At 44.2% G+C, this 15,700-nt stretch overlaps 1 protein-coding gene across 4 annotated transcripts in view; it reads right to left on the bottom strand.

Annotated features, from left to right (window-relative positions):
• The window catches only part of ULK1 (unc-51 like autophagy activating kinase 1), an 86,319-nt gene that overhangs the window by 21,467 nt on the left and 49,152 nt on the right, over positions 1-15,700 (bottom strand). For all 4 annotated transcript variants that reach the window (XM_087942949.1, XM_087942951.1, XM_087942950.1 and 1 more), the window contains 6 exons: positions 10,007-10,095; positions 9,157-9,316; positions 8,137-8,197; positions 6,992-7,081; positions 5,694-5,822; positions 105-259 (listed from right to left, as the gene is read on the bottom strand). In XM_087942949.1, coding sequence (XP_087799075.1) covers positions 105-259; positions 5,694-5,822; positions 6,992-7,081; positions 8,137-8,197; positions 9,157-9,316; positions 10,007-10,095 — 684 coding nt within the window. The remainder of the gene's footprint in view (positions 1-104; positions 260-5,693; positions 5,823-6,991; positions 7,082-8,136; positions 8,198-9,156; positions 9,317-10,006; positions 10,096-15,700) is intronic.

The raw sequence follows: 15,700 nt of genomic DNA on the forward strand, positions 1-15,700 counted from the left end.
TTGGTTGCATTGGATTCTTGGGTCTTTGTCCAGCCCTCCCAATGTTCAACATAGTACCTAACCATTAAAGGTTGTCCATCTCCAGAACGTCTGGATAGCCTTACCTTGAGGAGAAGGTGTGTAAGGCTTGGCACCGCCAAAGGAGAACCTTCTGGGGGATGGCACTGTTCCATGCTCACCAGCAGAAAATGGAGGGGAAGGGCTGACTTTCAGGAAGCCAAGTGGACTTGTGCTGCCAGATCTTTTGACGGGATTAGACCTTAATGGAAAGGAGAATTTGTTCATTCCAGATTGAACATAGCAGGGAGAGAAGAATCAACAGAGGATCACCCATTCCGCCTTGCGTGTTGACATTCAAGTGCCAAGACAAGAGTGAAGACCAAGAGTTGCTGACTTCCATCTCCTGGACCCTACATTTTCTGGACATAATTTAGGAAGTAGAGTCCCACCACTGTCCCTCTTTATTGTATACACCTGCTTTTTGTATCATGTCAAAGCATGATTTTCCTAAGGAAGGTGAATCCTGCCTTTGGGAACAGAAACACACCCATAAAACATGCAACATATCTAGTAAAGGAGAATATTTGTAGGGTTGACATGAGGGGTTCTTGGTGCTCTCTGAGTTTGGTTGTTTTCTTCCAGATGTTTCATTACCCAAACAGGTAACGTCATCAGTGCTAAAGGGGAGTGGGGTTTGTGGAATGGGGAGGAGGAGGACAGTAGGGTCCATGGTACTATCTGAGCTTGGTTGTTTTCTTACAGATGTTTCATTGCCCAACTAGGTAACATCATCAGTGCTAGCCCTGATAGACACATAGACTAGCACTGATGATGTTCCCTAGTTTGGGTAATGAAACATCTGTAAGAAAATAGCCAAGCTCAGAGAGCACCAAGGACCCTACAGTCCTCCTTCTTTGATACTCCACAAACCCCACTCCCTTCTAGCACTGATGATGTTCCCTAGTTGGGTAATGAAATGTCTGCAAGAGAACAGCCAAGCCCAAGGACCCCTCATACAGTGTATATTAAAATAGGCACCGAATAAAGAAAAACTCACAAAGTCACGCCAACAACCAAGTTTTTTTCACCCTTCCGCCAAAATACAGAGTCTACCCTCTTTGACTAAAGAATATTAAATGTGGTTTCTACTTCTTAAGAAGCAAGATCCACGTTTAACATTTTAGAGTTCCTGCTTAAATCGAGGTTTGTAAAAACCACATTGGGCTGGGATCCCAGGACACACTTCGCAAAAGGTATGGATTTGAACATAAAAATCAAAAACTCTGCTGTGTTTACCAAGAGGGAGGAAGAGAACCTCAACATCCCTTTTGAATAATATCTCTATCAAGTCAAGAGGCGGCTTAGAAAAACTGCAAGCTTTTGATTATTTTTTTCCCCAAAGAAGTCTAGGTTAACAACCCAGAAGTAATAACAATAATCCTTGAGAAAGACTCGCTAGGAGTTTCAAAAAAGAGACCGCCAAATTCAGTGTAAACATCTGGCTGACTGGGCAAGCATAATAATAACGAAAATGTTCGCACTGCTGTTTAATCCATGTCTCCATCAGACTTAAAGAGGATAGAAGTCACCGGCTGACAGATCCCTCTCTTTCTGAAGCTTTGCCTGGAAGAAGAAACCAAATTGTAGCCAAATCCCCCAGTTTTGGGCACCAGAGAAGCTTGTCGAAGTCCAACCTGTTTCCATCCTTTGCCAGACCCACAGATCCTTGGCTAACCAACGCCCAGAAGCGTTTCCAGACTGGCTTCTCGTCATCCATCTTTTTCTTTCCAGCCAAAGAAACTGGTAGCTCTTAGAGGCTTCCTTCCCTTAATGAAAAGGTGCCACCTACACAAGATGGATAGGCTCCATCACATGGCTCTAAGCCAGGCATCCCAGCAACATGACTGGTCCCCGAGTCCAAAAACTGCATGCCAAAAGCATGGCTCTGTCGTGTTCTGCATAATTACAGCAATGACACTTCAGAGAAACGGCTGAGGTGTCTGACTAAGCAGGTGAGTCAGAACAAATAATATAAGTACACACACACACACACACACACACACACACACTTTGCCATGTTGGATTTTCCGGGGGAGAGAGAGAGAGAGAGAGAGAGAGAGAGAAAGAGAGAAAGAGAGAAAGAGAGAGATGATAGATCTATCTATCATCTATCATTATCATCAACATCTATCTGTCTTCTATCTATCCATCTATCTTCTGTCAACTATTTAAATCTATCTATCATCTATCATCTATCTTCTATCCATCTATCTATCTATCCATCCATCTAATCATCTGTCTGTTTTCTACCTATCCATCTATCTTCTATCTGCCATCTGTTTTTCTATCAATCAATCAATCAATCTAATCCATCTATCTATCTATCCATCTATCTTCTGTCAACTATTTAAATCTATCTATCATCTATCTTCTATCATGTATCTATCTATCTATCCATCTATCTAATCATCTGTCTGTTTTCTACCTATCCATCTATCTTCTATCTGCCATCTATTTTTCTATCAATCAATCAATCTAATCCATCTATCTATCTAATCCATCTATCTAATCAATCAATCCATCTATCTGTATCTATCTGTCTGTCTTCTACCTAACTATCTATCTTCTATCTATCTATCCATCCATCTGGAAAATCCAACATGGCAAAGTTCCCTAACACACACTTCATAACCCAAGAAAAGGTGATCACATTTTTAAGATGATGCAAGACTGAAATGTCCCAGCTCCAAAACTAAGAGGAATTTTTGCCTTTCTTCCACAGAATGCAAAGTTGGGAATTTGTTTGGCTGGCCAACTACAGAGGTTTCCAATCTGAGAATTGGAGAAATGTTCCCCAGATGTCCTCCAAAGTTGAACGATCAAGTACAGCTTTTCATGTAATAAAATGGTAAATGATCAAAGCCACATCTGGCGAAAGAATCACATTCGTGGGATGTAATTGCATTAATTCCCTGGGTTTAATTGCATTAACATTAATTGCATTGGATGTTCAGTGCAAAACCCAAAGTGAAAAGAGGCCATATTTAAGTTCTCATCCTGACACTACCCACAAAAGTTGAAATTAGGCTCTGGTTCACAGCTATGTCTCATCAAAAGTTGAACACTCAAATTAAACTTCAAAGGGTTTAAGAGCTTGCAAAAATAATGTGCCAAAATTGATTTGCTCCACATTTTTTTAAGCCTCTTCTGACAATCCTGTTGAGTGAATCTTCCAAGGTGAGTTTTTCATTGTTTATAGACAGAATCTTGCCAGGCCGAACACTCAACTACCTGCCTCTATAACAAGGGTGTCTATCAGGCTACAGAACTTTTCCCATTCACTCAACTAGAATGAACTTCTGAAAACGTATCAAAAAGGAATCCTTTATTGAGATGAGACCATTCATGTCGGAGTTCAAAGCAGCGTCTGAGGTCTCTCAGGCATACAGGGATAGATAAGGGAGTTTAGAACCCCTCCCCTTCTCGTGATGTGTATTTAGTGAAACAAAAGCCAGTATGTTAATTCCTCCCCACCCCTTTTGTAAGGAACAATCTTTTTCACAGTTTCCCAGGGCATACCTAATTCCCCCCCTTTTTTTTTAGAATGAACTTTTCCAGAGATTCCCAGGACACATCTCACTGTGGAATTTTTATGATCTTCTCATCTCCTGGCTGTGCCTCTCAGAGGTGATAGTTCTGGCCACCTGGCTTTTTTCCCTCCATTGTATCATGTGTGGGTTATACAAATTCGATATGAGATTAAATATATTCAGGTTACATCAAGAAAGGATTTCTTTATCAGCCTCCCTCCCCTTTCCTTCTTCCACTGAAGAAATGACAGATACACGGATCTGACAGTGTCAAACTTACATTGTCACGGTGACATCATGTGACGTATTGGGACTTTTTTCCCCTTTGCTAAACCAGGCGTGGCCAGCGTGTGATGCATCTGGCCTGCAGGCCAGGAATTTGACAGCCCTGCTCTATAATATACTTTGGGAACTGTTAAGGAGAGGCTGTCTTCAGCTTCTTTCCCTCACACATAATATCCAGTCTGAATTGCCTCTTAGTTCTCCTGGGAATCCAGATTACATGCCATCACACTGTGTTTGTTCTCTGTCTGCCTTCCTGCCTCTCCCTCTATCCCTGTCTATCCCTCCATCCATCGTTCCATTCCTCCATCCCTCTATCCCTCTGTCTGTTTATCTATAGTATCTATCCATCCATCCATGAGCTGTGGTTATGAGTGGTTAGAATGCAGTATTGCAGGCTAATTCTGCTGACTGGCAGCTGCCAGCAGTTCGATTCCCACTGGCTCAAGGTTGACTCAGCCTTCCATCCTCCCGAGATCCGTAAAATAAGGACCCAGATTGTGATGGTAAGAGGCTGACTCTGTAAGCTGCTGAGAGAGGGCTGTAAAGCAGCATATAAATGCTATTGCTATCGACTCTATCTTCCATCCTTCTGAGGTCAGTCAAACGAAACCCAAAATGTTGGGGGCAATATGCTGGCTTTGTAAACCACTTAAGAGAAGACTGTAAAGCAGTATATAAATGCTATTGCTAAGTTCTATTTATCTATCTACCTATCTGTTTATTGTCTATCTGCCTATCATCCATCCATCTATTAGATCTATCAGATCTATCTATCTACCTACCTACATTTATATTTCAGATAATCAGAGTTGGAAGGAACCTTGTAGGTCATCTAGTTCAACCCACTGCCCAAGCAGGAGACCCTACACCATTTCTGACAGATGGGAGTCCAATCTCTTCTTGAAAGTCTCAAGTGATGGCACTCCCACAACTTCTGAGGGCAAGCGGTTCCATTGGTTGATTGTTCTGTCAGAAAGTTTCTCCTTATTTCCAGGTTGAATCTCTCCTTGGTCAGCTTCCATCCATTGTTCCTTGTCTGGCCTACAGGTGCTTTAGAAAAGAGCTTGACCCCCTTCCTCCTCTCTGTGGCAGCCTCTCAAATATTGGAAGACTGCTATCCTGTCTCCCCTGGTCCTTCTCTTCACTAGACTAGCCATGCCCAGTTCCTGTAACCGTTCTTCATATGTTTTAGTCTCCAGTCCCCTAATCCTCCTGGTTGCTCTTCTCTGCACTCTTTCTAGAGTCTCAGCATCTTTTTTATAGTGTGGTGACCAAAACTGGATGCAGTACTCTAGGTGTGGTCTTACTAAGGCTTTATAGAGTGGTAGTACACCCCTCATTTGATCTTGATTGTATCCCTCTGTTGATGCAATTTAGGATTGCATTAGCTTTTTTGGTTGTCGCTGCACACTGCTGGCTGATATTTAGCTGGTTGTCCACTAAGACTCCAAGTTCCCTCTCACAGTTACTGCTATTTCATAGTTATATAACTGCCAATCAGGTCCCAAACCAAGAATTATATACATAACGATTCTTCCAAGCTAAGTTCTTGATTGCTTCACACCTATAAACAGAAACTTGCCAGGCTGAACACCCAACTATCTGCAATATACTACCATATACTCTGGGAGCCATTAGGGAGGAGCTGTTTTCACTCTTTCTCCCACACATAACATCCAGGCTGAGTTGCCTCTTAAGTCTCCTGAATGCAACCCCTCCCTCCCTTCCTCTGGAAATCCACCTTCTCCCCACATTGCATCCCATCATCGTTGGCCAACGGGTCAATCGGAGTCAACCTCCCTCACAGCCCACACTCACTGTGGTGAAGGATATTGATTTGGGGATTGAAGATTCTGCTCAATCCGGCGGTAATTTTGGATCTGTGTAGGGACTGGAATGGGTATTGATTGTCCGGTTCTGGTGCTGGGTGAAAATTGGCTTGATCGCCTGTGAGGAGACAGAAGATACGACGAAGTGATGGTTAGAGCAAAACCAGGACTGCTGAACACCCCTATGTGCAGGGAGGAGGAAGGAGAAAAGCTCTGTGGAGCATCACGTCGCCTTAAGCTGTGGTTTGCTTTAATCACAGTTTGTTGAGCAAATTCTAGAGACCTGGTTCACCCATTAAAACAAGTATAGAACAGCAGAGTTGGAAGGGACCTTGGAGGTCTTCTAGTCCAACCCCCTGCTTAGGCAGGAAACCCTATACCACTTCAGACAAATGGTTATCCAACATCTTTTTAAAAAACTTCCAGTGTTGGAGCATTTACACTCCAGTGTTGGAGCATTGTTCCACTGTTTAATTGTTCTCACTCTCAGAAAATTCCTCTTTAGTTCCTGGTCGTTTCTCTCCTTGATTAGTTTCCACCCATTGCTTCTTGTCCTGCCTTCTTCTGGTGCTTTGGAGAATAGCTTGACTCCCTCTTCTTTGGGGCAGCCCCTGAGATATTGGATCACTGCTATCATGTCATCCTTAGTCCTTCTTTTCATCAAACTAGACATACCCAATTCCAGCAACCGTTCTTTATATGTTTTAGCCTTTAGACTAAGCCTTAAGCCCGTGTTTTGCTTAGGGCAATGGCTAAAGTAGTGTAGTTGTTCTCCAGTAGCTAGAGAAGATCTGAGGAGACCTAGCTTTAAATCTACCCTCAGGGTCATTCTGGTTGAGGAAAGACAACTTGACATGGTTTTTCAAGGAGAAATAGGTTGAAGAAATTTTCTTGGATTGATTTCCAGGATCTTGTCCTTTCTTAGAAGATAAGGTGGCAGGAAGAGGCCTGAGAACATCCATCTTCTAACCATCTTCAACCTCTCACCTTTCCACTCCATCCCCAGAAATGATCCAGAAGGGAACATATCTTAGGCCAAGTGGCTTTCCCAGAAGGATGCTCCCTCCAGATCAAGGGATGGTCTTGTCCCTGGGAAAGAAGATCTATTTCTTCTCCTGTTCACAGAACCCCTCTTCCTATTTCTCCGGCTACAAATGAGACCAAGAACCGGGAAAGTCCATCTGGATAGGACATCCCACAGTAGCATAAGTAGGGTGCACCAACCAGGACTCTGCCTTCTCATTTTCACTGGGAGAGTGAGGAACACCGCCTCAGATTCTGTCTTACCCGGATGGGCTAGGAGAACTGCTGTATGGAGGAGAAGGAGATGGCGTCCTTCCTTGGCTTTCTAAGTCGGCAGAGGTCACCAGGGAGCTCCTACAGAGGTCCAAGGACAGAAGAAACACGAATCACTAATGCATTTATACACCAGAGAGGTGGTGGTTACCAACCATCAATAGTTGGGAGATTTCTGAGAGTTGTAAGTCTCAGTAAATCTGAAGAACACTTGAGGGAGAAGATATTAAATCGGTGATGGGATTCAACCGGTCCGCACCACTTCAGCCAAACCAATTGTTAATTTTCGGGCTGGCCTCTCCCTTCCCCTCCCCTTCCAGAAGTTCCCCCGTGCCCCGTTTTGGCTGCCAGGTAAGTCCAGGGAGGCCTACTAGACCCAAAACAAGGTGCGGGGTCAGCGGTGGGATCCAACTGGCACAACCACTGGTTCGGGGAGTGTGCGGATTGCTCCCAGGGAGGAGCTGAAGGGAGAGTGCCCCGTGGCCACACCATGACCATGCCTACCCAGCCAATCATTAGGGCAAAGAACCCGTTGTTAAATTATTTGAACCCCACTACTGAATACGACGATCTTCACTCCACGAAACTTAAAAGTCTAGACCAGTGATCCCCAACCTTTTTACACTGCGGCCCGGTATCCCCAACCTTTTTATAGCGCGGCCCGGTACCGCATCAGCTGGGCGCCGCCATCTTGTTTGATGAAAAAGTGCTTCCGGTGAGCTTTCTACCCAGAAAAGCTCACCGGAAGCACTTTTTCATCAAAACAAGATGGCGGCGCCCAGCAAGCCAGCGGCCTGGTAGGACTTGTTCCACGGACCGGTACCGGTCCACGGACCGGTGGTTGGGGACCCCTGGTCTAGACAGAAGTCACACAAACGCATCACCTCCGAGCTCACATTTCAGAGGAGAAGCGTCTGCTCCTGCTGCTTATATCTTTATTGAATGTCGAAACCTTCCTTGAGTTGTTTATTTTAAAGGACACTCATCTGGTTATTTATTTATTCGGTTGCAAAAACGGCTCGGAGGTGTGTTGAAAACCGACACACCAACCGGGAGCCATAGAAGGTTTATCTCCTTGCAATTAAAGCAAAAAAAAAAAACAACTAAAAAGGGATTTTATTTTTTTCTTTCCTTACCCACTTCCCATCAGGCTGTCCTGGATTAGTTTGCCTCCGGTAACTTCCGTAGCGATATCACCTAAAATCAAAAGCAAAAAAACAAACGGAAAAAAAAAAGGATTTTTGTTTAAAAGAATAATGCATTTTATATCCACCTTGCAAAAATACAACCCGTAACAAGCAAGGCCGGAGACCGAATTTTTGAAGGCAGGAGAAAGACTTCTTTGAACAGCTGGTAAAGCCACTAAGCTCCAAGAGAGAGAAACAGAAAGTTAAACATCCTTCAAATTGTTGTGGGGGGATAAAATGCTTCCTTGTTTGGACTAAGTGTGTGCTTAATTACGGTCTCAGGAAGCCTTGGTCAGAATAGATGGTACCAACAACTCCTGCAAGCCATAGAAAGTTTCACAGCCTTTTTAGTAGTTGCCAGAGTTATAGGAATAAGAATATAACTTCTTGGTCAGAAAGACTCCTAAATTTTCTGATGGTGCCAAACACTAGGAGTTAACACAGTAATTTTCTCCTGGGTCTGAAGATATGAACCAGTATTAGAACATCAGAAGATAAAATGCTTCCTTGTCAAACTTGGTTCCTTCTACATATTTTCAACCACAACTTCCATCATTTCTGGTGGAAATCAGGCTGGTGGAGGCTGAAGTGTGGGAGATAATCCCGCTTGAGAAACACGCTAATGACATCTAATAAACTGAGTTTGAGGGACTGGCTGGTTTTCTGGGCAGAAGACAGCCTGGTGGCCTCTGATGTAAGTTGGAGTTTAATTTTGCAAAGCCACGTTACGTTTTTCTCCATATGGGTGTGCTCAAATCCGGCCAACAGCAAGCTCAACTCATTTGCTCCATGGTGACCTTAATCATCAACCACGATCAGGGAGTTCCATCAACTCCCTTTTCTTTTTCAAAGGCTTAATATCTGTTGCAGAACGGAAGCCATTTCTGTTCCAATGTTCCAAAGGACACCAACCCACGCTCCATCCAAGTTCTCACCAGTTTTTTTTTTTTGGCTTCAAACCCCTCTTACTTGTAAACTGGGCTGGCACCATTACAAAGTCGTCGGTGTCACAGGAGGAATTTTTGCTGCTGCTTCCTGCCGATTCCTTGGACCGGTGCAGGAAAGCTGGAGAGCCTGGCTGTGGGGAGGCTGGGACCTTCTCCTGGAGATGGGGCATCTCGCCGAGCGACTTCTCGAGGGGGAAAAACAAAGAGGAAAGCCAAGTTGAAAAACAGAACGTTGGACGAGGAACGTTAAGTCATTGCTGCCAATGCTTTGCTAAGTGTCAGAAGCATCTCCCATCACAGTCTGCCACAGAGGCCCCAGTTTTGAGAACATCCCCCTCCTCCAAGTACATTAGAACTGTCATTGGTCCATGCCGCAGGGGTGGCCTTCCAAAATTTTAGCAACTGGTTCTCTACACAGTTGCTGGCTGGGCTTGGCTATGGTGGCCATGGCCTAGTCGGCCTCCTGCACCAAGGAGGGTGGGGTCCGCCCTCCCCGGGCTCCGGAGGCTTTTCTTGAGCCTCCTCTGGAGGCCGGAAACTTCCCAGAAGTTTTGGAAGTCTTTCCAAACTTCTGGGAGGCCCATTTTTCACCCTCCCCGAGCCTCCGTGCGGGCCCTGCACTTACCTGGGACCCAAAATGGGCCACATGGGGACTCCTGGGAGAGGCGGGGCAGGCTGGGCTGGGCCAACCAGTCATCGGAACTACTGGTTTGGCGAACCAGATGTGTAAAATTAGCCTCCGGTTCATGTCAACCGGTGTAAACCGGTATCTGCCCACCCACTGTGCATGCTGCAGGGTGCATGGTGAGCTTAGCGTACTTCAAGTCCTAGAGGAACTATTGGTGGAGTAGGGAACTATGGCTCATACTCACAGGAGGTGACGCTAAGTGAGAAGTGGAGGAACTGCTGGAAGAGCTTCCGGAGCCCAAGCTTGGATAAGAAGGCATTGGCACAGAAGCAGCTGTAGAAAAGAGGGAAGGGAGGAAGGAAGAGGAAAAGAAAGGTCACGTTTTAAAGACTTAAATAGAAGAGGATATCTGTAGCTCAGAACTGTGGAGTCCTTGGTGCCCTGAGCTTGGTGGTTCACTTGCAGACGTTTCATGACCCAACTAGGTAATATCATCAGTGCTAGAGAGTGTGGGGTTTGCTCCCTGTGAACAATAGCTGCTACGGTATGTAGTGCTATGGTATGTAGTGGTCTTTTTCATTCACCCAAGCCTTATTTTATAAACAACTCAAGGCTGTGGACATATCTAATGCTCTCATTGGTTTCACTACAATGGTTATTACCACTCTGTTGCTTTGCTTGCACTCTAATCACACTTGGCCAATAAAGAATTCTATTTTATTTCTTCTTCCTCCTATTTTCCCCACCACAACGAACTCTGTGAGCTGAATTGGGCTGAGAGAGACTGGCCCAAGGACACCCAGCCATTTTTCATGGCTAAGGCAGGACTAGAATTCACTGCCTCCTGGTGATTGGCCCAAAGTCACCCAGCCGGCTTTCATGCCTAAGGCAGGACTAGAACTCCCAGTCTCCTGGTGATTGGCCCAAAGTCACCCAGCCGGCTTTCATGCCTAAGGCAGGACTAGAACTCCCAGTCTCCTGGTGATTGGCCCAAAGTCACCCAGCCGGCTTTCATGCCTAAGGCAGGACTAGAACTCCCAGTCTCCTGGTGATTGGCACAAAGTCAATAGCTTCCATACTATTGCCTCCATTCTAGGGTTGAGCGAATAGCACTGGTCCAAGATCACACAGCTGGCCTTCATGCCTAAGGTGGAACTAGAACTCAAGAGCCTTCCAGTTTCTAGTCTGCTGCACTAGATCAAATTGGGTCTTGAGGCAGGTGACAAATGCTTTTAATCAGATTGACTACTAAGCCACAAATGAAAGAGGGACCGAAATAGAATAGCTCTTAAGTTTTAAATCAGAGATGGAGGCCACTGGTTGTCCCCTACCCAACGGAGTTGGCTGTCCTTTGATGTGAAGCCAAGAATCATCTAAGGAACAAATGCCACAATCTGCCCACTAAGCAAACTCTTCATTCTTCCAATTGCTCATTAGTTCCTTCCTTGCTTCCTAGCCAAGCAGATATAAATATATAGTCCTTTGGACTTATGAATCCCCAACACTGAATTTTAGATCCCCCAAGTTCTATTCAAGATAGAAAATTCACTCATGTCAAGCAGAAGGAAAAAAAAAATCCAAGCTGTGATTTTTGGTTCTTGTTGTGTCCAGCAGCCCGGCCTGAGAAACAGACTTAAGATGGGATTCCAAGATTTAATTCGGCCTTTAATTCCGGGCGTGGGAAAATCAGTAAGGTGAGGGACATTGTTTGGGTTTAGAAGCAGCCCAAAGAACAGAGCAAGGCTCCAAATCATGTTGAATTTAAGGAGGAATTCAACCAGGGATCAGAGGGAACACATTCTCCAGCATTTCCTGTTTAAAAAAGATCAGAGAGAGCCGCAGCGCCTCTCCCGATGCGGGAAGACTCCAAAGGCTAGCATTCTGAGACAACATCTGGGGAGAACCAGATGTGAAAAGATAAGCTGGATAGGTGGGTGTATGTTTTGAGGGAACCGTAGGCCTATCTTCACATGATAGTTAATAGAATAACAGAGTTGGAAGGGACCTTGCAGGTCATCTAGTCCAGCCCAACAAGCACTTACACCATTCCTGACCGATGGCAGTACAGCCTCTTCTTGAAAGCCTCCAGTGATGAAGCCCTCATAACTTCTGAAGGCAACTTCTGTTCCACTGATTGATTTTTCTCACTGTCAGGAAATTCCTCCTTATTTCCAGGTTGAATCTCTCCTTGTTCAGTTTCCATCCATTGCTCCTTGTCTGGCCTTCAGGTGCTTTGGAAAACAACTTGACCCTCCCTCCTCTCCGTGATACATTTAACTGATCATCAACCTGTTTTCAGGTGGGTTTATTATTCAAAGGCTACCTTCCAAATCAAGAACTAAACAGGCATCCATGATACACTGAATTGCCAACCTAGTTTAATACTAGCCAAAATTAGCATGCAAGGGTCTTGCAAGCACGGCCTGTGAGTAGATTTCTCAAGCACATGGGAAGGCAAAGATGAACAAGGAGAGATTCAACCTGGAGATAAGGAGAAACTTTCTGACAAGGAGAACAATCAACCTGTGGAACAGAAGTTGCCTTCGGAAGTGGTGGGAGCTTCATCCCTGGAGGCTTTTAAGAAGAGACTGGACTGCCATCTGTCAGAAATGGTGTAGGGTCTCCTGTTTGGGTAAGGGGTTGGACTAGATGCAGAAAGTACGACTTCAGCAACAGAGTGGTCAATGCCTGGACTGCACTACCTGACTCTTATTACATCCTCTAAACCCCCCACTCCTTTAACCTCAAACTATCCACTATTGACCTCCCCCCATTCCTAAGAGGTCTGCAAGGGGCGTGCATAAGTGCACCATTGTGCCTACCATCCCTGTCCTATTGTCCCCATTTATTCGTACCTATTTCCTGTATTCATCCTCATATTTATTCTTGTATCTATTATCTTGTAAGTGATTGACAAATCAAATAAATAAATAAAATAAAAAATAAAAGGAAGGAAAGGAAGGAAAGGAAGGAAGGAAAGGAAGGAAAGGAGGAAGGAAGGAAGGAAGGAAGGAAGGAAGGAAGGAAGGGAAGGAGGAAAAGAATGGAGGGATGGAGGGAGGAGAAAAGAAGGAAGAGAATACTCATTCCTAAGAGGTCTGTAAGGGACGTGCATAAGCGCACCAACGTGCCTACCATCCCTATCCTATTGTCCCCATTTATTCGTACCTATTTCCTGTATTCATACTCATGTTTATTTTTGTAGCTATCATCTTGTAAGCAACTGACAAATCAAATAAATAGAAATAAAAATAAATAAAATAAATAGATGATCTATCTAAAAGGTCCCTTCCAACTCTGTTAATCTGATTGTTCTCCGTTATGGTATACAGGTCGTCCTCAACTTCACTTAGAGACTGTTCAAAGTTACAACGGTGATCGTTTTTCACATTTATGACTATTGCAGCATCTCCATGATCATGTGATCAAAATGCAGACACGGGACCTCATTGGCTCATACTTATGACAGCTTTGCAGCATCCCAGAGTCAAGTGATTCCCTTTTACAACCGTCTGACAAGCAAAGCAACGGGGAAGTTAGAGTCACTTAACAATGGTGATTTAATGGTGATTTAAAAGTGATCCACTTCACGACTGTGGCAAGCAAGATCGTAAAACAAGGAAAAACTCACTTAACACATTTCTCACTTAGCGACATCAATTTTGGGCTCAATGGTTAAGGCTACCGGTACAAAATGTTGATAAGTTCAGGGACTTAATTCACATTTTTTTAATAGATCTATATTTCTCTTTCCTAACCTGGCTAGAAACTCTCTGCACCATCAATTCGGTGGAGATCTGGTCAGTGTTCCTTTTTTTCTTTGGTGAGAGAGCAAAACACAACTCCGAAATCAAAACACATCTTAAGTCCAATGTTCCTTTTCTCTTTGGCTTTATTTTCCCGTTAAAAATTCAAAACACACAGGGCTCAGTTTACACAAATACATAAATATACAAACGCGTAACAAAAATAAAGTCAGCCATAAGAAAACAAATAAACTACAGACATAACTTTTTTTAAAAAAAAATGCACATATAAAACAGGCTCAAAGTTAGCAAAACAAATAAAAAACAGAGAGAGAGAAAAAAATACAGAGAGAAGAGGAGGAGGAGGAAAGAGGAAAGAGGAGGAGGAAGAAGAGGAAAAAGAGGAGGAAGAAGAAGGAGGAGGAGGAGGAGGAGAAGAATAAGAATCTTAGAACTGGAAGGAAAATCTTGCAAGATGTCCTGATAATTGCTAATAAAAGTTTTCACATTTTGAGATTGCAGGGATGAAAATCTCTGGTTCTCATATGCTGGATTATGAATCTCTGACTATTGCTTGTTTATTTGGTTTGATTTATATCCCATAAATTTCTTTAGGGGTTTAAAGCAACTCCTTGTAATTTTTCTTCACAACAGCTACCTTTAAGGTAGGTTGGGCTAGGACAGCATTATTGGTCCAAGAGGGAGCTTCCATGATTGATGGCGGACTTGCTTGAATATGGCTTTCCCCCTTCATACAGGTAATCCTCAACTTATGACCACAATTTGGTCCAGAATTTCCATTGCTAAGCAAGGCAGTTGTTAAATAAATCGAGCCTGATATTACTGCCTTTTTTGCCACAGTGGGTAAGGCATTCACTGCAGTTGTTAAGTGAATTGCATAGTCATTAAGCAAATCTGGCTTCCACTGTTGCCTCTGCTGGAACTGGGACCCTTCTAAATACATGCTGGTTCCCAAGCGCATGAATTTGGATCATGTGACCTTGGGGAGTTGCAATAATCATAAGTTCAAGGATCATTAATGGTCATAAGACACATTACTCAATGCTGTTATAATTTTGAATAGTCACTAAACAAATGATTGTACGTTGAGGACAACCTGTAGTCCAACAATACCTATAGAACATCAAAATCTCCATCCCTGCAACACGAGATAGGTAAATTAAAAGAGGGTTACAAGGTTACATAGGTATGAAATGATTTTTGGGCTGGGAGACCACCATACAGATGAAGTTCTCTGCTGTAGCTGGAGGTTGGAAGGATCTATCCTGACTTGTATCATCTTCTCCAAGTACATCAACCAGGTCCTCCTCCAAATTCTGAACACTTTCTAGCTGGAGATCTTCGACTAAGAACATCGATGTCCTGCTTTGAGCAATGGTGGGCATCTCAAATGAAGAGAAGGCACAAATGTTCCCTGCAGAAGCTGCTTTGGACAAGGAAGGGCTCCAAGAGACATCTACCTGAGAAGATGAATTGACCAGGTCTATTTGTTCAATCACTGTCACTCTTCAACACTACCTCCAAGGATCTGACAGTCCAAACCACCTTCTTTCTTGAAATTGTCCTCTCAGTGCCCAAGTCCAAGTTGACTCCCTCATCCTCTTCTCAAGAGCTCAGGTTCACAAGTGGACACCTGGTGTTTTACACCCCAAGGACTTCCAAACAGCAGTCACATGGTAAGCTGTTTTTCTCAGTAACACCGATTTGCTAACCAGTGCAGTGTGTGTAGCTTATGACTGTCTTCCTGTACGCCTACATCACTGTCAACTCCTGAAAGAGGGAAGACAACTTCTTTCTCCTGCCTCTCTCATTGTAGCATCACTCCCTTGTGTCAGTCAGACGTTGATTCCCAATCTATACCCGGTTGTGGGATAGACGTGACTTGGGAAGCAATGGGACCACCAGCAGTTGATGATGCCGACGTTTTCGAGAACCGATGTCCCTAGACCCCTGGGTTGACGTTGTTAGAGATAGTGGCTGGATTACAGGAATCCTTTTCTGGTGGTTGCGAGGGTGGGTTTGTGCCTTTGACGGAGTGATGTTCTGCAGCTTTTCAGAGGTGGTTGGTAAAGAAGGGAATGAAGGCCAAGTCAAGAAGATCCTTTCTGGCTTGCTTGAAGATCCCCGGTGGCTCTTCCGCTGTAGGCCGGGGGCAGATGGTGGCCCTGTTT

The sequence above is a fragment of the Notechis scutatus genome, chromosome 13 (assembly GCF_049901735.1).
Source record: "Notechis scutatus isolate UNSWTSFEM ecotype Mainland chromosome 13, rNotScu1.2, whole genome shotgun sequence".
In the NCBI taxonomy this organism is placed as follows: Eukaryota; Metazoa; Chordata; class Lepidosauria; order Squamata; family Elapidae; genus Notechis; species Notechis scutatus.